Source organism: Pyxicephalus adspersus, chromosome Z, assembly GCF_032062135.1.
Source record: "Pyxicephalus adspersus chromosome Z, UCB_Pads_2.0, whole genome shotgun sequence".
NCBI lineage: Eukaryota > Metazoa > Chordata > Amphibia > Anura > Pyxicephalidae > Pyxicephalus > Pyxicephalus adspersus.
Window position 1 is genome coordinate 6173981 of NC_092871.1, and position 22171 is coordinate 6196151.

Below are 22171 nucleotides of genomic sequence, written 5' to 3' on the forward strand. Positions count from 1 at the left end.
CACAATAAGGAAAAATACAAAAAAAAAAAAAAAGTAAAGTGAACTTGCTTTAATGCTAACTTCTAAATACAGATAAAAGAAAGAAGCTGCCAAAAGATTTGTTTATGTGCTTATTTAATCCAGCAATTTACACAGCTCTGACACAGCACAGCCTTGTCCTACAGGGAGCGGATTGCTTTCTTCTGCAGTTTACTAACATTCAGGTCTTGTTCCTCTTCCAGACTTGAACAGACAATGAAGGAGAAGCAGAACACTGATGAGCTCATCTCTATGTTCACCTCTCCTATCATCGTGTCTCGTTAGCATTGCATAGATGATACACTACACAGATGTAATAAACGCTGGTGATGGCTCCAGTATGGCACATTAGACATTGACACTTGTGGATTAACATGCTTTCTTTTGCACAAAATAGTGCACTACTGCTAATTCTAATACAGAATGGCTGGCACCAACATTTGCAACATGGGTCATTTTTTACCAATCCAGCACCACAATGCACCATACTGCACCACGGAGAAAAAGGCAGGATTGGTAGCTAGATTTATGTGCTCCATTTAAACAATTTTCCAAGAGGTATACTTATAAAAAGAGAAAAGTGAGCAGAGGGATAACCTCATCAGTTAGGATGGTTGTCAGGAAAGAGTGGAAACCATCGTACTCCTTATCTGTCTTCCCAATGTCTGTGCTGCACATTTCTCAGGACTGGATGGGCAGAATGCAAATCCTTTGGCATATACCGCAGCTCCTTTACATGCATTACATCTCTGTATTCATCTCTCTGCAGAAGTTCACCTTTAATGAACACTAGATAATGACTTTCAATGACTTACTTACATTTAGGCTATGTTCAGACTGGCAGTTGTGGTTTGGTTGTGGTCAGTTACCATGTCGAGGGGGTGCTACATAAGAGAATGAATAAGGGGAGCAGTGCCACAGCACCAACTACTACCACACTGCTGTGGTCTAACCTGCAGATATCCGTTCTTTAACAACCAGTGCTGTGGTGCAAGTAACCGAGTAGCTAGCAAAGTGCCAGTTGTCGGGCATTGCATGGGATCACATGATCCCACCACAGATCTAAATCCCCCCTAAAGAATAAAAAAACAAATCACTTATATCTGTACACTTCCCTCTGCTCTGCCAATAAATCAGATGATGCTTGTTGGCCTCTTTGCCATCATCGAGTCAGATTGTGAATTGTTATTTGTGTCTTCGTGGCTGAAATAAGCAGCGGCATCTACGCCATCAATAACCCGGGCCTCCGAACAGACTGTATGACAATGGAGCCCATTATGGAAGAGGAAGAAACATTGCCAAAAATTCTGCACTCCTAAACAATCCTCTTCAAGAGCTTTTAGGGCAGAAATAATACAAAAACACACACAGAAAACCTCCAGTGAAGTTCTCATCAATTGTTCTCTTTGGTAAACAGCCATTCCGGCATAATAGCGTGCGCGGCGAGATCCTAACAGGCGCAGAGTAAGTAGGAACGGTGCTTTGTTGGTGTACATAACAAACCTTTTAGTAATTTAAGGCATGGGTACACTAAAATTAGCCCTGCTGGAAGAGGAAATTTATTACAGCCTCCTACGTTAATTATAACAATCCAGTTTTCGATGCCTGTTAAAAGGAAATACATTTTTTATGTCGTAGAGAATGGAATCAGCATGGTGCAGGAAAATATCCAGGACTCGGCTTACCTAGACGCAGGTGTTGTTCATGTATAGCGTAAGACTTCACTGCATGATGTCCAAAAAACTGAAAATGCTGCTTGCCTGTCCGACCCACAACAAGCATGGTTTACATTCTTGGTGAGTGGTCTTTGATGAAGCTTTAAAGTTTTACAAAGCTATTTTTCTAAATTTTTGGTTTTCTTGCAAATCATTTTTTGTGAATCTGTTGCAAAGTTTCTTTGCCAATATTGCCTGGTAATTATGCTCTTTCTGCTTGTGCAGGGACGGTGGTCTGGTATCCGCCCCCTCCTGTGGATTTCTACAGGCATCCTGTGGTTGGTGGACCTACTGGGCCCTCCCACAAGTCTGCAAAGGCTATGAAGGCACAATATGATGTCACTGCTACTTTAGCATGATAACATCTGGGTTTGCAAATGCATTTGATGCACGAAGAGTAGATCTTTATCCTTGGTAGCCTTTAACAAAGATATTAAAGTGTCTGTAAATCCAGTTTTATTCATTGGATCAGAATCTACCTGGACTATTGGATGCTTTTTTTTGGATGTCTGGCTTTTTGGTTTTATACAATCCTTTGATACAGATAAATTAGCAGCCGATATGTTCTGCTTTTTCTGCTTTCTCTCCCCAATAGAATGTGCCAGCTGTACTTTCCTAATTTATTCCCTGGGGCCAAAGAGTCCCAAAATAAGTGCACAGTCAGGCTGCCACCCAATCCAACAAAGTATACCAGTTTTATGTAGGGAACATCTGGGTGCATATCTCACAGAAAAAATTAACCTTTTAATGACCAACATATTAGACCTCCCAGGATGCCCCAACGCAACTCTATGTAGATCAACCTAGGTCGATTTTTATACTTCTTTTAACCAAAGGGTAACTTTATTTTTGTACAGAATTATCATATTATTAAACTGGCAATATAATATATATCCCATTCAACAATGGATAACACTTACATTTCTTTTTAATTTTTATGCTAATCTAAGCTCTTTACATATTCTCCGATACCTCTGCAGAATTTCAGGTTTATTATCTACCCACAAGGAGACCCAAAGGAGGAACCAACTCCAGCAGGCAGAAACATCTGCCTGGCAACAATGATGTCACAATCAGCTATTAGCTATCAGAATGTGTTATAAACAGATTCCACTGCTCTAATTGGCTGTTTAGAAAACCGTTTTTTTTGGCAGCAACCAGTAAAAGCCAAAGCAAGGCTGACTTTGTTTAGCATTTGCATGGGATTTTATTCTTAAAGAGGAACTAAACCAAAAACAGGACAGGACAGGAAACGTTGCCTAGTCTAATAAGTCTCAATTTGTGCGCCAACATTTGGATAGTAGGGCCAGAATATGGCCAATCTTCTTAGTGAGGTGTAAAGGTGTGGGGGTTATTTTCTTGGCACACTTTTGGCCCCTTGGGACCTTTTGATCACCGTGTAAATGCCACACCCCACCTTAGTATTGTTGCTGACCATATCCATCCCTTTATGACTGCACTGTCCCCATCTTCTGATGGCCACTTCCAGTAGGATAACATACCATAACACAAAGCTCAAATCATCTCAAACTGGTTTCATGGCCATGACGATGACTTCACTGGAATAAAATTGCCTCCAGAGTCACTAAATCTCAATTTAATAGAACACCTTTGGGATATGGTGGAACTGGAGATTCACATTATGAACGAGCTGCTGACAAATCTGAAGCAACTGCATAAATTCTATTATCGTATGTCAGTATGGAGCAAAACACCTGAGAAATGTTTCCAGCACCTTGTTGGATCTGTGCCATGAAGAATTAGGGCACTTGGGGTCCAACCTGATACCAGTAAGCTGTAAAGTGTCCAGTGAGTGTATATATTTCACGTGTGCATTAACCAGTGTCCATGGAGCTTAGCTTTATAGTAAACATTTTACCCACATAGGCAATGCACAGGTTGTACTTAGAATGGCTGATGATCTCCTGCCACAACCATGCAGCTGCTGATCTTCTCCATTCACCTTTACCAGGGGAGAATAATACAAATGGAAAGTAAGCAGCAGTATGGCGCTTGAGATCAGCATTTGCTGTGTTTGTGTAAATCCAACAGCAGAGCTTGACTTGGGAGACCTTGTTTGATGCTTACATAGGTGAAGCGTCTGTCAGCTTTAAGCGGATGTGTCATCTTCTATTCTGCTTTGTTTTGTAACGAGCTGGCTTCAGGGCCACAAACAGCAGAAAGTTTGCGATGACCTTCTTGACGAGCGGCTCTGTCACTGCGAAACTGTGCTAGCGAGAGCCTGCTGATGCCCTTCAAGTGTCCAAATCTGTATGGCGTCAGCAACGGGGGAGCGGTTGGACGCATAAAACACATTTTCTGTTTTCCCTATGAGCAAATTTAATGGGGTCATTAAAAATGACAGCCGGCTGTTGTGGATACTTATAAACAAGAGACGGATCAGGCTCGGCCAAAATAACCGCAGACGTTTTCTCACCTGCGCCGAGCAGAACGCGTTCGCCTGATAAAATTATACCCTCAAAGGATGCCTGTCATGCTGACAACATTTGGGCTTTTTTATAGCTGACCTTGCTCTGAAAGTGTTAGTTTCTTGGCTATCCCCAACCTAAATACCAGCTGAGTCAATGGGGCCGATTTACTAAAAGAATATAGGCTGTTCACATAGCAGAGTGAATTTTCCCTTATAACAGGTTCTCCTACCAAACACATTTTAAGATAAACATGGACATAATACATTCCACTGCTTCCTTCCTTTTCATGTTCCTCAACTGTTATCAGTGTAAATGTTAGTTGTTAGAATCAGTTACTGCAATACCAAGAGTTTGTGCACTGCACTGATATATTCATTAAGGATAAAGATCACAAACTGCTGAAAGGAAGCAGCTCCTGTGGATGTTAGCTGATTTCTGTACTTTGAGCCAAGACCCTCCTCTGTCTATGGCCTTACAGGTGTAGATAAAAAATGTAATGGGTGAGAGCCGGCACACCGAGGGATGGTTGAGAGTCAAAGCTGGGATAGAGAAGGATGTGTGAGTAGGAGATGGGACAAAGTGTGATAAGAGATGAGACACAGAGGAATAAGTTAGAGTTGGAACACAGAAGGATGGGAGAGGGTAGGATTTGGAATGCAAAAAGAAGGTTGAGAATGGAAGATGAGACACAGAGATACATAGGGGTGGGTGAGGGTAAGAGCTAGGGTACAGAGGGAAACATTTCCAGGACACAAAGGAATTGATTTTTTGCGGGGACACAGAGTGGTATGCAAAAGTGAGAGCTGGGGCATGGAAGATTTGGTGGGTGTGATAGATGGGACACAGAGGGTTGGGTAAGAGTGAAAGGTGGCACACAGAGGGTTGGGTAAGAGTGAAAGGTGGCACACAGAGGGATGGGTAAGAGTGAAAGCTGCAAGAGAAAGGGATGGGGGAAAGCTAGAACATAGCCAAGACACAAAGGGAATGGTGAGGATAGGAGCTGGGGCACAGGGGGAAAACACAAGTGAAAGCGAGAAATGGAACACATAAGGAATGGATGATTTCCAGGAAATTGAGGAATTGATTATTTGCAGGGACACAGAAGCATGGGTGAAAGTGAGAGCCACGGAACAGAAGAAATGGATGGGTATGATTTAAGGTACACAGAGATTTGGGTGAGAGTTAAATTTGATACACAAAAGGATGGATGAGAGGTAAAGTTGGCACACAGAGGAATGGGTGATAGTTGGCATATAGAAAGATGGGTGAAAGTGAGAGTTTGGACATGGAAAAATGAGTGGGAATGAAAGCTAGGATAGATATGGATGGGTAAAAGATGGCACATGGAAGGAGGGGATGGGAATAAAAATTGGGACACAGAGGGATAAGTGAGAGTGGGAGCAAGGACAGAGAGGGATGGAAGAAAGTAAAAGTTAGGACAAAAGAACTTGGTGAGAGTGAGTGATGGGACAGTAAGGGATGATTAAGACCTGGCACACAAATGAAGGTGGAAGCCTAGGTACAGTGATGGGTGAAAGTGAAAATTGGGTCATATGAGACAGCATGAACAACATAAATGAAAAGGTCCCCCTGAATATATATGCTTGCTGTTCTGCAGCTTATCTAATTGGATGGCATAAACAAGTAAAATGTAGAAAACATAAAAATAAAGCACTGCCAAAATAATATGATTTGGAGGAGTCACCAATGTAATCGCAGTGCCCTGTACATAAGTTTAGATTAGTTTTTCGACTTCTGATCGCCCATGCAAATGTTTACTATTATGTTCTAATGGCGGATACCTCGCTGTCAGAAAATATATTTCCCACAGGATTACTATGTTTCTGTACACTCCACACAGTATTTGATATAAAACAAGGGGAAAAATCCTAAACTCTTCTTTCTAAAACAACTATCACAAGACGGCCGAGGCTCCCCACAGATTGCTGTGATTTTATTTGAAGTCTGGCAGATGCTGCGGAGCGTTCCTCCGAGTTTACCACCAGTAACTCATGTCAAGTGGGGGGGTCTGCGATGGATCCCGTGTTTGACAGGCAGATGACATCTAGAAACTTCAGGAGAGGGGGCGGCTTTAGAAATAACTAAATGTGTTAACTGTTTGAATGGATGTTGAAAGTAAGGGAACATAATGAAAATAATAATAAAAATATTATACCACCCACACAAAAATGATAAAAGTGGCAGTAGGAGGAGAAATAAAGATATGGATATCAGCAACAAACTGCAAAAAAACATTATCAATGAAAATTTTCTCCTATAACCTCATGACTTGCTCCTACTTCTCCATATTTAAAAGAACCCTCAAAACCCATTTTTTCAAACTCACCTAACCGTTTTCTTGTCCCTTAAACACTTACTACTTACCACCATTCTATACCCCCTCCTATTGTGTGCTACTTCCCCCATCTTTTAAGTAGTAAGCTCTTATGGCTAGGGTCCTCTCCTCCTCCTGTGTCATTCTTTGTATCGGACTGTCATTTGCAACCCCTATTTAATGTACAGAGCTAAGTAATATGTTGGAGCTGTATAACTGCATAATAATAAGAATATCCCCTTAGAGTTTTTAGAGGCAGATTCCATGACCGCCGTTGTGATTCTGTCATCACCACCCATGGAGTCATTGATCAAAAACCAGCATGCAACATTTTAGACCTGGATTCATGGTTCCCTGCTTGTTCCAACTCTTTTTCTAAAATCAGCAGTAAACCCAGCATCGGGGAGTACTTCATAATCTATATTGAACAAAAGAATGAGGATAAATATAATGGGGTTGGACAACAATTACAACAAAACTGAACCCAAGACTGTAATAACGAAGCTTCAATGTCAGGAAAAGTAAATATTTGCATACAGCCTCGCCCCAGATTTGGTGACTTCTGCATGGCATCACTAGATCTACAAAGCATAGGTGGGGCCAGCAATATGCTGCACATAAATTTGTGAAAGTATCAGTACCCTGTCTCAGTTCTTCTCACAAAAGCCCTCAACTCCAATGCAAGGAGTAGGCAAAATGTCTTTCTGGATGGATATATTCCAGTTTGAAAGAGTGGGCATTCCCATTTGGATGAAGACCACTCTACATAATTCTGAGCCTCTGTGGTACTAAAATCCAAAGAATAAAATGGATGGGGCCCAGGAGAAGCCAAGCCAGGGAGAGAGGGGCTAGATAATTTCTTGATATCCTCCAGCAAGGAAAATAGGGCGGGATCCGAGTTGCTCCACCTGCTAATGTAAATTGTTAGAAGATTTCAGTTGAGGTGAGGAGCCAATACAATTGTGCAAGACTGAAGGATAGGCTGTAGACCACAGCCTGGGCTGCCTAGATCCAAAATAATGCTTAGCTTCCTGGGCTGTGAGGTGACCACAAACTGCGTCGCAGTTAATGCACCGTACACGAGTAAACCAGGTTAATCTGTGCTTGATTCGCTGGCACACACAAGGCCTTAGCGGGAAGGCAATCTCATGGCTACAATGACAATGTGCTCCTTAATCCCGAATCCCCTTTTTTAATCTAAAATTAAAAATAAATAAATAAAAAAGCCATTGCTAAGCGGCTAAGATTAACTGTATCTGACTGGCTCCCTCACATAAATAACAGCAGCCTGCTGCCTTAATTACGCCAATGCTTTTGCTTTTCAATTCCTGTTATGGCTTTAATTTTGCAGTGTCATTCATAATTACACTTCTGAGAAAGCCTCTTTTTTCTATTCATTCTCTGCATTGACACACTTTTTCTTTTCTCTATTCTTTTTATTTTAATTGTCTTCGACTAAAGGGTCTTTTAATAACTGAAATGCCAAAAAGCATTTGCTTGTAACGGAAAATTCATCAATGGGCTCCATCAGAGATCAAGAAGGTGCCATAATGATGGGTACAACACAGGCGGCTACAGCGAGTTGAGATAGGGAAGCATCGCTAATGCACATTGGATGGAGGAGAGCTTGTGAGAGCCTGTTGGTGCCCGGGAACTGATAACCTAATAAGCTACACTCAACTGTGCCTAAAGCTAATCTCAGGCACATGCAACAGATATAATGCAGCTTTGTTTTTAGTATTACATAACATTTATTTATAATGTAAGCAGTGTAAATGCTTTCATTTGACCTAATATCATTTGCAGTCCTTAAAAAATAGAGCTTCTATTGGGGACAGGAATGGGCCCGATTTATCAAAGCTCTCTAAGACTAAAGAAGATAGACTGTTATGGGAGAACCTGGGAAATCCAGAAAAACCCAAAATGTTTTTTCTAAAAATCATTTGCTATTAGATGGCAAATGTTTTCAATTCTAGACCAGATCTCCTTTGCAGGTATGCTTGATCACCCAAGTCCTCCTATAGTTTACAGACCCTTTAGATCCCCCTGAAAGACCAAGCCATCCAACACATTGCATAGCTCCTCAAACTCAATTCTACCTGGAACCTCATCTACACAGTTGGTGTCCATTCTTCACCTCCTCCATGGCGATCTTCCAAAGAGCTCACATGAGCTGATAAGACCGTTTTCTATACCATTAGTTATAGTGTTAAATCTACTGGAATATGAAGGATAAAGCAAACAAAACATGCAGAAACCATTTCCAACCATGAAAGCAGCACCTTTGAAACATCAAATTCCAACCTCACAGATGTGTCCTAAGGGCTTTCTTTTCTTAGACTCCTAATCTCTCTCTACTGTAATCCTTCTCTTTTTCTCTACTCAAACAATGGAGCCATATGTCATGCTTTCCCAAGATCGGATATCCTAAGTCTTTACAATATGGTGCACTTCCCGAGAAGAAAATCTGTCCATATGTCAATCCCATATGACAGTTTTGTTTTTCGTCGTCCCCTCCCTGTGTACTGGAAGACCTAGAATTGTTTCCATGCTAACTGTCCCACCACTCTCCAGGAGGACTGACTGCAACTACATAAGAAGGAGCCTTTGTTAACCTCATTAACCCCCATCACATTAAATATACAGTCAACTGTTTGTAGGCTTTCATCATTTTTATGTATTTTGGCCAACACCACCTTGTAAAAGTACATTTATAGCTTCACGTCATTGTTTTTTGGATGGAATGTGAAACTGTTACGTTTTTTTTCTATCTAGAAAAAGCTTCACACCCATCTGTACTGGTGTCCATAGTCATTGGGACAGGAAGGGATGAGGGATCCAACATATTACAGTTGTTTTCAGAACAGAACAGAAGCAAAGTCTTTGATTCACATTTGTGTTTTGGCAAATCCTTCCCCAAATTTTTTTTCTTTCTTTCTCTCACTCCTCGTTCTATTTTTGGTGCAGGAAGTAAGGGAAATCTATCCAAACAGGTTGGAAGGAAAAGACTTGTTGAGACTCTCAGGAAGTCCACAGATGTACCAATACCCAACATGAATGTTCTGATTTAAATAATGTATAGTATAGTTGAAAATGGGGCACATTCAGACTTGGGGGACTTGTTCAGTAATCTTGAAGATTTGTTGCTTATTCAAACACCCTTCTTAGTTCTAATGAGTTCAAGGAAACTCCTCCAGGTTTTATAGCCACCCTGATAGCTCATTTACCCTAATACACGCACCCTGAACAGAAGATTACACAGCCTGAAACCAAGAACCCGTTTCTTACCTTGCAGAGGAAGCTGATATTAAAGCCAAGTGATTGAGCATTCCTGGAGCCGGAGTTCATGAAATTGCCCACCAGCAGCACCAGCTCCAACATCCTCTTGAATTTTTCACTCTTCTTCAGTTCCTCTCAGGCCAGCGTCACACCGATGATGTCAGGTCTGATGTTACTTATGTGTTCATCGAAGGTCAGCATGAAGAGGATGCCATTGAGCCTCGGCCGCAGCATTTTCACCGTACTCATCTGAAGGAGAATGAGAGGAGAGGAGAAGGAGAAAAAATGTGCTTCAGTATAATATGTTTAAACCCTAAATGACATGAAATCCATTATAACTAGACCCAAAAAATGTTTCCTGATTGTCATCTAAGTTGCACAATGTGCTTTAACCTTTTACACAAAAGCATTGGATATATTTCTCTGTGAATGCTACTTAATGTGTAGAGATGAGAAAACTTCTAAAAAAAAAATTGACCAGTTAGGTTTTAGCCAATATTTTAAATGACAAGCCTTACAAAATTGGAGTTTAAAACAATAAGTCCCATGGAGGAAAATGTGAATTTAAGCCAAAAAATGTGAATTCTCTTGTGCCTAGTGGTCAGCATTAAATTCACTACAATCTCATACTAGCTTAAACACATTCAGCAAATTTTAAAAGCCATTTTCAGCAGCTTTAGGTGTCCTGTCCTTGGCACTCAGTTGTGCATCTTTGTTGTCATTGCATTGCACAAGCTGCAAAGCCTTTTCAGCCCAGATTACATATGATATCTTGAAGCCCATCTTCAATGAAAAGGATAAAATATATATATTTTACAACTCTATAAAACCCGTTAATCACCAATCCTGACAGTGCAGCTAGCCCAGCTGCTCTTCCTTGGTTGTCAATCCATATTTCGAAGTTTTGCAAACTCTCCATAATTAAAATGACATTTTATAACGACCGAACATAATTAATAAGAAGTTGCTACCCAAGTTAATTAGTTGCCTCCTTTGACAACCTAATTCTTTCTCTGAGGACGCACAGCACCCAAGAGTGACCCTTTAGTACATTTAATGACTACACCCCCGTAAAAACAAGCAGACACACCGACTGGATCTAATATATTGGCTTAAATTAATAGAAGATATGGCCATGCTCGCAGTGTGAGGTGTGAATGTTACTTATATTTTTGTACCTCTCTAAAATAGACCAGGCTGGTTATTGCACCTGGAAGGTGTGTTGGAGAGGTGTGAAAAAAACACACACATATCTTTCACCTTTCTCTGTGTTATAACCACGGTGTGTGGCATTTGTAAGGCTTCAGACCAAAAACAAGGAAACGTAAAGAAAAAAAATATATTGTAGGCTTTCAAAATTAAAAAGCATGTGCACATTGCAGCAGGGAATCTGCTTTTTTCTTCACATAGACCATATTTATTGCATCTTATACAGTTACGTATATATATATATATATATATATATATATATATACACACACACCATTAGGGAACCAAGCACCCCTCCTTCACGGTCTTTGTGGTTCTTCCCGCCTACATACCTACAGTGATTAAGCCAAAAGAATCCACAATATGCACTGGGGGGGCACAGACATCTGACATTTCTGGAAGTGAATAGTCCCAAAATGCATGCTAAGATTTTTATATAAATACATTTTGGATAGGGTAGGAAAAGGTTTTATCCTCTGTAAAGTTTTATTGTGCTCTTTATATGTCATAGTGATAATTGTTATTAAAGTGAAAATTAACCCTTCTATACTCACCTGTTCCAGTTGTGCTGCCATATTACTCCTTCTCTACCTTGTTTCCATCTTTGATCTTAATTTGCCGGGGTAATGTAACTTTCGCAGAGGTGAGTGGGAGTTTACACCTGGGGGAAGCCGGCATGTCCCGTGTGTCCCAGTCATTGTGACAGCTGAAGGAAGCTTTCAGACAGGTAAGAATGCGCATTGCAGAAAGGACATCGCCTGCCCTTTCTGTAATAAAGTCCGACCTGTTTGCAAATTTTTCAAGTCAAACTTTTGTTCTGGTTAAGGGGAAACCCAGCATTCTGAGTGGTCAAAGTGATAAGTAAGGGAAAACCTCAATGGGGACACCTGTTTCCAAGATCAGCTATTCAGGAGGAATATTTTGTTCACTTTAGAGATTTCCTCCCATTTCTTGTAGTGTCTTTGGGATGGGAAGTTAAGGGAAACGTCTCCAGTGGGTTGCCATTTATGCTGGTGCCCTGATGTAATAAGGCATTGCAGCTCCAACACATATTCACAGTAAAACACTTCTATCCATTGTGGTGCACTGCAATGCCAAGAATAGTGAAAGTCTGGGATTGTGGAGGCCAGATGTGGCAGATCATATTTAGAAAATTCTCTTATTTCCTAAAATATTGTGAGATAATAAGTTATCTTCTGCATTCAGTCAAAGGGTAGGTTCACACCTGCCTTGAGATCAAGAAATCCAGCACGGCTCCGGGCGGCTGGCAACTTGCCTGCAGCTCAAAAACTCGCAAGGAAGTGCTGGTTCCTAAAGAACCAATGTCTGCTGATTTACCAGCAGTGAGCGGTACTGTATCACTTACTGCCACCTCCATTTATTCTCCATTGAGCTGCCACAGGGATCAACCTCTGGAGAGGCAATGGCACCTGGCCTGAGTAAGGGGTAAATGCACCACAACTTCACCACCAGTATGAAGCTATCCAAAATGTGCCTTTTGTCACTTTAGAATATTTACACCATGCCAATCCGGGTACAATATGTTACATTTTCAGCTGAATACATTGTTACTGTATATATCAGAAACCATAAACTGGCACAGCAGCATCTTTTGCAAAATCTGGACAACACCGCACCACTCTGGAGTGATGATCTCATTCCTTGTTTTTAATTCTTCAGCAGATACACTCTTCAACCCTGAATGGCAATTTTCCTCATTAGCGCTCCATTCATGTCAATGGCCATTTATGGGCAGCATTGTCCACAACATAATGCACTCCATCTATGTCATGATATCACAACGATGTGTTAATTGTGACACTCAGCTTTGTTTGGGGCTGAGCCGTATTGTGGCTGTAATCTAATATTCTTATAAGTGGGGGCTTTGCTGTCGCAAGTGGCAAAAGTGTCTTCCGAGTGGCGTCCAATATGTGACGCAGCTTCTTTATAAAACTCAACGAGTTGCTTAGGATATTTTTTTCTGAGCTCTACCCCCACTTACAACTTGCTTAATGATATATTTTTTTTAAATGTATTTTCTTATCGGCAGAATCTAACCGGTTCGAAAGGCAGCAGCAAAATATCAGTTTTGGGACCGTCTGACCCTTCGGTGCCTCGGCTATACAATTCCACCAGAGAGTTTCACAAACAATCCGCCATGTCTCCCTCCTCTAAATAAATACGGTTATACACCCCCCTCCACATCTTTCGGAATGAATTCCCAGCTCTGTTTTCCTCTTGCTCTGGCTAGCCTCTGATAAATAATATTACCAAAAGGCAGCAGGCCAGTTTTCTCGCACGGCAATGTAAGTAGTTACTACTATAATGGGAAAATCAATACGCAATTGAAATGTCTTTCTTTTTATGCCGCCTGACAGATGACAAATCCTGCCTGAATTATTGCTTTTTTTTTTTTCTTTTGGTACATACCACAACTCCAAATTGCTCCGGCTCGCACAGGTCTTCGTATTCACTCTTCAGCTGCGACAGTGCGGTCAGTTCCTTCTGCTCAGGGAGGTTCTTGATAAGATTCTGAAAGACAAATCAAATTTATTGTAAGAACAAAGTCAGTTAAGTGTTAATCCAATTTCTGATGTGTTCTTCATGTTATTGCACCAGCAATGAGCTGCAAAACAAATGTCAAATCTTTGCAGCACTTCACAGGCAGTGCACAACTTTGTCAAGTGATTTGTCATTTTTGGTTCACATGTCTTGAATGTAGCACCAAACATTTTGTTTGGCAATATGTATATTTTTTTTTCCAAAAGTAATGGTCACATTTGCATTCTGACCTCTAGGTAAGCCTGCTCTCTATAGATTGCTACATATGTCCCAGATTGGAAAACCCAGATTGTTTAGAATTTGAAATCCAATTATCCAAGGTGCCTTGGCCCAGCAGTGTGGATTTATCATGTATTTGCAAATGCATTCAGTCAACATCAACCCTGATTTTAAGTCAAAACAGATTAATTTTTGTTTTAATGCCTAGCTTAAGCATGAGCTGGGGACCATCCAATACCCAATTATACTTCTACGGATATTTTAAACCCCATTACAAGTCCCATTTTGTTATAATGTAGCTTCGCTGAACAATAGGGAGGTGGGGGAGTGGCAGATGGGTTGGACCAGAATTTTACATTCTTCATTTAATTCATACATAACTGGGTGACCCCAGGATTCAAATTCCCCCCAAGACCTCCAGAGATATGAAAAATCTTGATATCGACATACAAATTGAATGTTTTCCAACATGATGGATTTTGATGGTCATTGATACCCTTAAGTTATTTGTTTCTGCAACCTGTTTAGGGGCATCATTGGGGGGGAATACCAGGCCTTAATCAAAGGAGCTTGATATTTTCAACTCAGGAACTTTTAAACATGTCGGTGGTGGAGTACGAAGTTTACCAAGTGGGAGCCCAGAAATTTCTGATGGCCGTCCCTTTGGAACCTACTGTTGTCAGCTGTGTGATTATGTATACTGGGAGGTCTGAAGGTCCCAGCTCCGTCTACTTACAAATTTATCTACAACAGAGCAATCACACTAAAAGCACGAGGTGTGCCATGTGTGAAAAAGTGGTGTAAGTCTGTGGTCTAGCCCATTGTCAATCGAAAAATCTTTCTGAATATGATTGCAAGGGATCCTATGTATAAAACAAAACTTAACCCATTTTTAAATGAAGTTGGGCAGCGCTTGCATACCACCAGTACTTTACTGCTACTGTTACAATAGGTGGTGATGGCGGTAGCTGGGGGAGGATGGGGGGAATTTAATATTTTCCTATTGGGTTGTATTCTCCATATATTCTAATGAAGACTCCACTAGTGGCCTCTGATAACAAAAAACAGGTTCCCAATGCTATCATAGACCGTTCTGCACAGAGAACTGCAGTTTGGTTGCAGAAGAGCATCTCAGATCCATCGTGTAGATGCAAAATACAAAATTAATCATCATCAGTTCCTGTACTAATAAAAACTCTTTAGGTACTCACTGGGAAAAAAAAAATCAAAGCCCAAACTCGGTTCGATAGTTTTGCTATTTAACCTTAATAAAGCTGAATATTTTATGGAGACAGGGCAATCTCCTGATATGCTGATCGTCAGCGCTAAAGGTGCATTAAGGAACTCTTACAGGAACACAAACCATTAAAAATTTGGCAATTATTTTATACTGTTCCTAAAAATTTTATTTTCCTTAAATGTTAATTGCGTTCTTAAAGGTTAGTTAAGTGAAGGCGATGATCCAGGTTGGCCTTTTTCTGGCTGCCAAATGATAACCTTTCTTTTTATGTTCCCAAACTGGGGGATATTAACCCTGACAAGGCAGAAAAGCCATTGACAAAGAAATATTAAAGGGTTGCAGAGATTCCAAGGAGTTTTGGTGGAGAAAAAAAAAACATCAGAGAGGTAAGTGAATTATATATATATACACATTTTACATAATAAGACAGTAACAGGTCAGATTTGGAATTTTTTTGAAAAAGTAATGATTGGGATGTCCTGTGTAACGTCTGTATATGCTTTTGAGCGACAAAACATTTAAAGTGCTGGGGAAAAAAAATTATATATACATTCCAAAAAAAAAAATAAGAAAAAAATGCAAGGAATTGTATCAGAAGTTCTCTCCTGCTGGACTTTCCTTTAATGTTGGGCATAGGAGGGGATTTTTTTTGGTCCTCTGTAAAGATAGATGGCAAAGACATGCAAATCATTCCTTTACAGGGGTAAACTGTACATCCAGAACAGCTGGTTTATAAAAAAATACAGCCTCTTACTATGGAGCCGATTGTTCGAAACTTCGTACAGACTTGTTTGTCTGACTGGCCTACAAAGAATGGCCTACAAAGGAATCAAATTTAACCTTTTAGCAACTCAGTCTAAAGAATAGTAGGACTAAAGAAAACAAAGGTATCTGCAGATCTTACTTACACAAATCCCTAAAATCCCCCAAAATTACACATTGAAATTTAGTACGTAGAAACATCATTTGCTTATTCCTTCCGTACCAACTGATTTTTGGGCAACCTTGAACAGGAATACATTGAGATTGCAATCTTAAAGAGAGAACAAACCTATTTAGCTTAAAGCCAGTAGGGATGAGTGAGCGAATTTATTTAATTGGGTCTTGCGGCGGAATTGGGCCGTTCTCACAAACATGTAGGCGAGAACAGCCTTTGCAAATTCGGCCAGCGAGACCAAATTTTTGGGACCTGTAACACCAATCAGGGGAGTGGAGGAGTCAGCTTGCAGCCCCTTACTAGTTGTAGGTGTTCTTGGATCGAGTTTCTCTATCCAAGAACACAGGAGTCCTGTGTTCTTGAATAGAGAAACTCTATCCAGGAATACATACTACACATACTACAGGGCGGCAACAGCAATCAGAGAAGCGGAGCTGTCAGCCCTGAAGTATGTGTTCTTGGATAGAGTTTCTCTATCCAGGAACACAGTGAGAGTCTCGCTGGCTGCTCATGAATGAATGCAGCGTGGGAAAAATCCTCTGATTTTTCCCACGACCATGTTCATTCATACGCACAAGCCGCATGACTCGGGACTCTGAGAGGAGGAGTACCGCGGCTGCATTTATGAATGGAGCCGTGAGAATCCTCCTGCCAGTGAGAGATCCCTGGGCACTACAGGTCAGAATGAGGGCTTGCCGGGGGATCGCTCACCGACAGAAGGATTTTCCTGAACTTCGAGAAAATTTCCGTGAGAATGCCAGAGGCATTCTTCCTCATCCCCGAAAGCCAGAGAGGATGTTTTGTTTTCAATGAATGCTTTACATCAATGTTTCTTAACCAGGGGGTTATTTGAGCAATTTGTGACTCTCAGGTCAGTTACTATTAACACCAATGATCTATTTGGCTATCTATGAGGGTTGAAAACTTTAAACTGGCAAACAATGTAATAAGCATTAATCCTATTTAGCACCAGGCTAATGAACTGTGTAAATTAAATATTGGTTCCCCAAGAACTGAAAGTTATTTTAAGGGTTCCCCTATGGTGAAAATGTTTAGAAAGCCACTGTGAACAAAAATTCTGGAAAGACTAAAGGGGCAAAGGGTTACGCTATACCACTCCCAACCACCACCTGCCAATAAAATTGCACCCCAAAACTGCATGGCAAGAAGAGTACACCAATCCAGGTTTGGGGTAAGCACTAAGTGTGTTGCTTGAACCTAGAGGAAACCCAACCACGTCATAATTAAGCTAACCATTGATCTCTAAACAGCTTGAATAATCTTATTGTTGAGATTAAAGAAACAAACAAGCAGGAATCAAATCCTAAAATTAAAATAATGCTTTGGTGACATATTTATAAAGCAATAGGAAAAAGGGAACTGAACGTCTACTGGGGTTGCTGATGTATCTCCAAAATGGTGGCACCCAGCTGCCACCTCAAGGCTTTTTTAATCTCAACACAATGACATTTTTAGAGGTGAAGAACATATTAATTAAATGGTCATATAATCTTGTAGTGAGATTGTTGTTAAAATTATTGGTCCAGAGACAGGGTCTTGTAAGCTATCTGTGCAGACATCCCAATATCCAGCCCCAGTTGGGATCAGCTGGAGAGGTGACAGTGGGGGCTTTTTTTTTATCATTCTTCTCTATTAATGGCTTCTGAATTGAAAATTGTATTTTGATAACATGGATGTCCTTATTCTTTCATATTTCCTTGTCATCCCTTCAAATAACTCCTTTACAGTGCACCTGTTTGGAAGAACCCATCACATTTCCTGATGTCCCCAGTTAACCTCTGCTCGAGGGACAGCGCCACAAAAACACAGACTGATAACGCTCAACTTCAAGTGCAGAGTTCTGCTCAAATCTCCGTAATTCCTTTCCTCTGGAACAAGCTCGGAAACAATGGCAGGAACAAAAGTTGCAGACAGTGTCTCTGCATTATCATACGACGCACATTGCTCGTTGTTCACCGGGGACGTTAGGCAGCCTTGTCGAAGAGTTTGAACTGCTGCATCAAACCGATAAGATGTCAAAAGTTTAAATTATTCGTCGTGCGTGCGTACCCCCGCCCCAAGGGACCCCTACAAAGAGGAAGCGTTGTACCCATGCACAAATGCTAACTAAGCACATGTTATCAGACTTTGCATCTCATGCTCTGAGCGTTTGTGTAGAGAGCACTGCGTCAATGGAGACGGCCTCATCTGACCTTGTTTATGGTCGGGCTTTCAAATTCCTTAAAATGTGTTTACAATGTAAAATTAGCCTTTAGGACATACACCCCAAAATGGTGGTACAATGTTTCCAATTCAGGCTTTTGATGATTGCTCCATGGTGCGCATGTTCCCTAGATGGTGAAAATAAAGAGAACCTGACTAGGATGACCATACTCACCATGGAGGAGAAGCGTTGTCATCCTAGTAAAGGAGTGTGTTAGCACCGATCACCTCTATAATAAAAGGGTAAGGGGTCCGTTAGTCCTCTGTGAGACCTGGGCTGGACGGAGAACATTGCCAAATAATACCCTTGCACCATAGGCGTAGAGTATAGGTAGCTTTAAGTCTTTACAAAATTTCTGTTGAGATCCATTTGCCCTTTTTTTATTTGCATGCCAATGAAATTATAAAATAAAAGATGTTTTTGATATATACCATATTTTACCCCCAGTAAAATCCAAGTACCCTTGATAAAAGGGTACCTATGAAGCCCCAAAACACCATCAGCACATTGGCACAAAGCAAATTACAATATTTCCCTTTGCTGTGCTGACTTCACTAATAAAAACATTTCAATTACTCCAATGAGACACAGAAAAATCTGGCGGAGGTTCTAACCCTCCCCTACACTATTCAACACTAAAAACAAATGGCCCGCAGTACACTTTGAAGTTTGGAGCCCATATACTTTGATCAGTCATTTTGCGCTGTTGTGTTAACGTAGCCACTCAAGTGCATACCGTACAAACATCATTGACCGACTCGTTTTTTTGTTTCACGCGTTGCCAGATCGGATTTGGCAGCCTCCCTCGGCTTCCTGCAATATCAGCAGCCCGTTCCAGGGCCCGTGGACCACAGTCTGGGTCCACATCATCAAACAGCTTTGTTTTCTTTCAACAGACACAACACCGCCTTCAGCGAGAGAAGCAATTCTATCTAAATATGCTTATTAGTCGATCTCTCGGGGGTATTTTTATGTTAAAAGCTGGAGAGATGGCTCAGCTGTTTGACATTTCCCCACAAATATGTAAATTCCCCTGCAAGGTTAACGCAGCCTTTTAACCTCCAGATACATGGCTGACTAATAATGACAGGGAGTTCTGAAAGATGTTTGGGAGGGGGGCGATTTCAACTTCTAACGAGAGCTGAAATAACGGGGAAAACTTTGCCCTTAATTTAGACGCCCGTCGGAGACATAAGGTTTTAGCAAACAAAATCAACCAGTTGTAATTAATGAGGATTAGGTCACCAGGGAAGGGAATCTCGGGTGGGGCAAGAAAAGGCAAAAGTAAGAATAAACTATACCATTGGCAGGTCAAGGGTAACACCCCCAAGGGTGCACCCTAAGGTAAGAAGGTCAAATCAGTCCTTCAGTGCTAACTTTTCATTCCACAATCCCTATTCCAAAAATGAACATTATTTCTCCGCTGTGCTGCAGACAGCTTAAAGCATTATTTGGTATTATAAAGCAAGCAGAGCACCAATATTTTATTTGGTGTAGCTGGTCTTGAGGTCCAGGCAACCCTAAAAGCTAGATTTCTAAACACTACTGCAGCAATAAAAGTCTGATTTGCAAAAACTTGCTGATGGGTCAACAGAAAACAGATGGGGTCATCGCCCTTGTCTGCAAATGCATGCTGTGTGCAAATTCTAATTGGCTCCAAGAACTGGCTTCCCAGTTTTAGAAGAACAGAAGATATTAAAGGGGAACTGATATCGTTTATATTTGCATAATATTTTTTCTTTTTAAAAATTATTAGATTACACAGAGTATTTCAATAAAAAGGGCTGTAAATGACAAATCTTTATGTACAACATGCATAAACGTTGACACATGGGAAGAAGACGACTGTCCAATCAAGTCTACGGTCAAAGATGGCACAGGTGCACCTAGCCAGACACATTGTAAGGCCCTGGTCAGCACCAGTCCTCACCAGACACCAGTCCCCCAATCTAACATCGCAGTCTTCACCTTTAGTAAGCCCAATCACAGCCTCGGGAGACTGGTTGCATCTCCCAGCACTGGTTACCCCCAGGACTTGGTGCGCGAGGGATGGTGTCTGGGAATGGGCTGGCAGCAAGCAAGGAGCCCACATATAAAGCAGTGTAAAGATTCCAACAGAGCCAAGTCCAGAATACAAAGCAGAGGTCATACACCAAATATCCATCCACCAAACGAAGTACACAAGGGAAAAACACAAGCAGAGTCCGGGCCACAGGCAAAGGTCGGTCCAGGCAGCATAAACTCGCAAATCAGAAACAGGCAGGATCGGCAACAATAAATCAGACAAAACAAACTTCAGCACAGATTATCCCAGCTATACGCAATACAGGCACTGGTGACTGGGAGCAGAGAGGCTATAAAGTCCCAGCAGCCAATAGCAAAGTCAGGAGCTGATAAGACTCTAGAATCCCATTCAGCTGTGCACAGTCTAGCAATGGATGCTGGACATGCCTAAAAATACACCAGGTTGCACAACTAAAGGGAAGCAGTGGCTGCTGCTAATGACTTTGCTGGACAGAACAAACAGTGTTTTATACTGAGGAGTCGCCCGACAGATGAGCATTTCCTAACACACTTCCACCAGCCACACTTCTTCCACTGGTCCAGTTCTGATGCTTACATCCCCATTACAGGTATTGTAGGTTGTAAACAGGGATCAGCACAGACACTGTGACTGGTCTGCCGCTACACCATCCTGAACCCAGCAAGCTGTGATGCTCAATGTTCTCTAACACCTTCTTGTTGTGGATTTGGCATTGTATTTGGCAGTAATTTGTGCTACAGCACCTTTTGTGGGATCATACTAGATGGGCTATCCATACCCAATGCACATCATTAGGGTATGGATGCCCATGACCAAGTCATTGGTTGACCAATAGTCTTTCCTTGGGCTACTTTTGGTAGGTGTCAAGCACTACATACCGGGGACACAGCACAAGACATCCTTATGATTCCACATCACAAATCACCACCAAGAACCAACACTCACTGACTTGTATATTCCAACCCTTGATTGTCACAAGGATCAATGTTATTCCCCATAACAGTCAGTGGTTATAAAGATTTTATGTATACTACATTCTTATTGCATATGATTAAAAAGTATTTTTTGTTTCCTTTTTAAGGAAATTGGGCTAAACAATAATTACCATGATAGTAATGATTAGGAATATTGCTTTCTTTCCTCTGGATCAACTAAGTTTTTAAACTAAAATCCCACTTCAAAAATTTGCTATCAGGTAGGGCTATTATGTTATGTTATTGTCTTTATTATTTTTTGGGGGGCAGACTTGATGTTCTTGATGTGTCTTTTCCCTTGACTAAGAAAACATATGCATACACGTATACTGTACACACACACCTATTTTTTGTCTTTAAACTGCAAAAAAACAGATGTGTTCTTTCAAGCCACTGACTATTGAACATGGGAGGTTTTACAAAGAGTCATGTCTGAAAACTCTCCCAACAAACTTCATAAAGTTTGGAAATTGGAAAGCATTCTCCAGGGAACATGCACACAAGAAAAGTGGATAAATGTGGCATCAACTAATCAAATAACTCAATGGGCTCCGGTTTATATGCTGTGCACGCCATTACTTAGCGCTGCTGTCTGTAGACTAATGAGGGCTCAAGGTGAGGTTTTATTTTCTCATTCTGAACAGGAGTTACTCCTACTTTGTATTTTAGAGAAATTGTAAAGGAAAAAAAAGTAAACATTTTACAGCAGCAATTACCATCAATTCCTTTTTATTCATAGGTAAAGTCTTGTAGTGAAGGTAGGATGTGAGATTTAATCATGAGAGTGGACGGGCCGGCTGGAGCCGAGGAAGTTCAACAATGAACTGATCAAGGGTTTGTTGGGTAAGAGGCTTGATGGGGTTAGCGGTAGGTGTTCGGGAAGGTAGGGAAATGTAACCATAATGTCAAGGCACAAATAAACATATTACATCATCACGATTTTAGGAAAAACAATGTGAATCAAAAGTTTTTTTTGTAACTTT

At 41.0% G+C, this 22171-nt stretch overlaps 1 protein-coding gene across 1 annotated transcript in view; it reads right to left on the reverse strand.

Annotated features, from left to right (window-relative positions):
- The window catches only part of DIAPH2 (diaphanous related formin 2), a 659108-nt gene that overhangs the window by 305342 nt on the left and 331595 nt on the right, over nt 1-22171 (reverse strand). Inside the window, 2 exon segments of the mRNA XM_072430145.1 lie at nt 9789-10028; nt 13419-13520. Coding sequence (XP_072286246.1) covers nt 9789-10028; nt 13419-13520 — 342 coding nt within the window.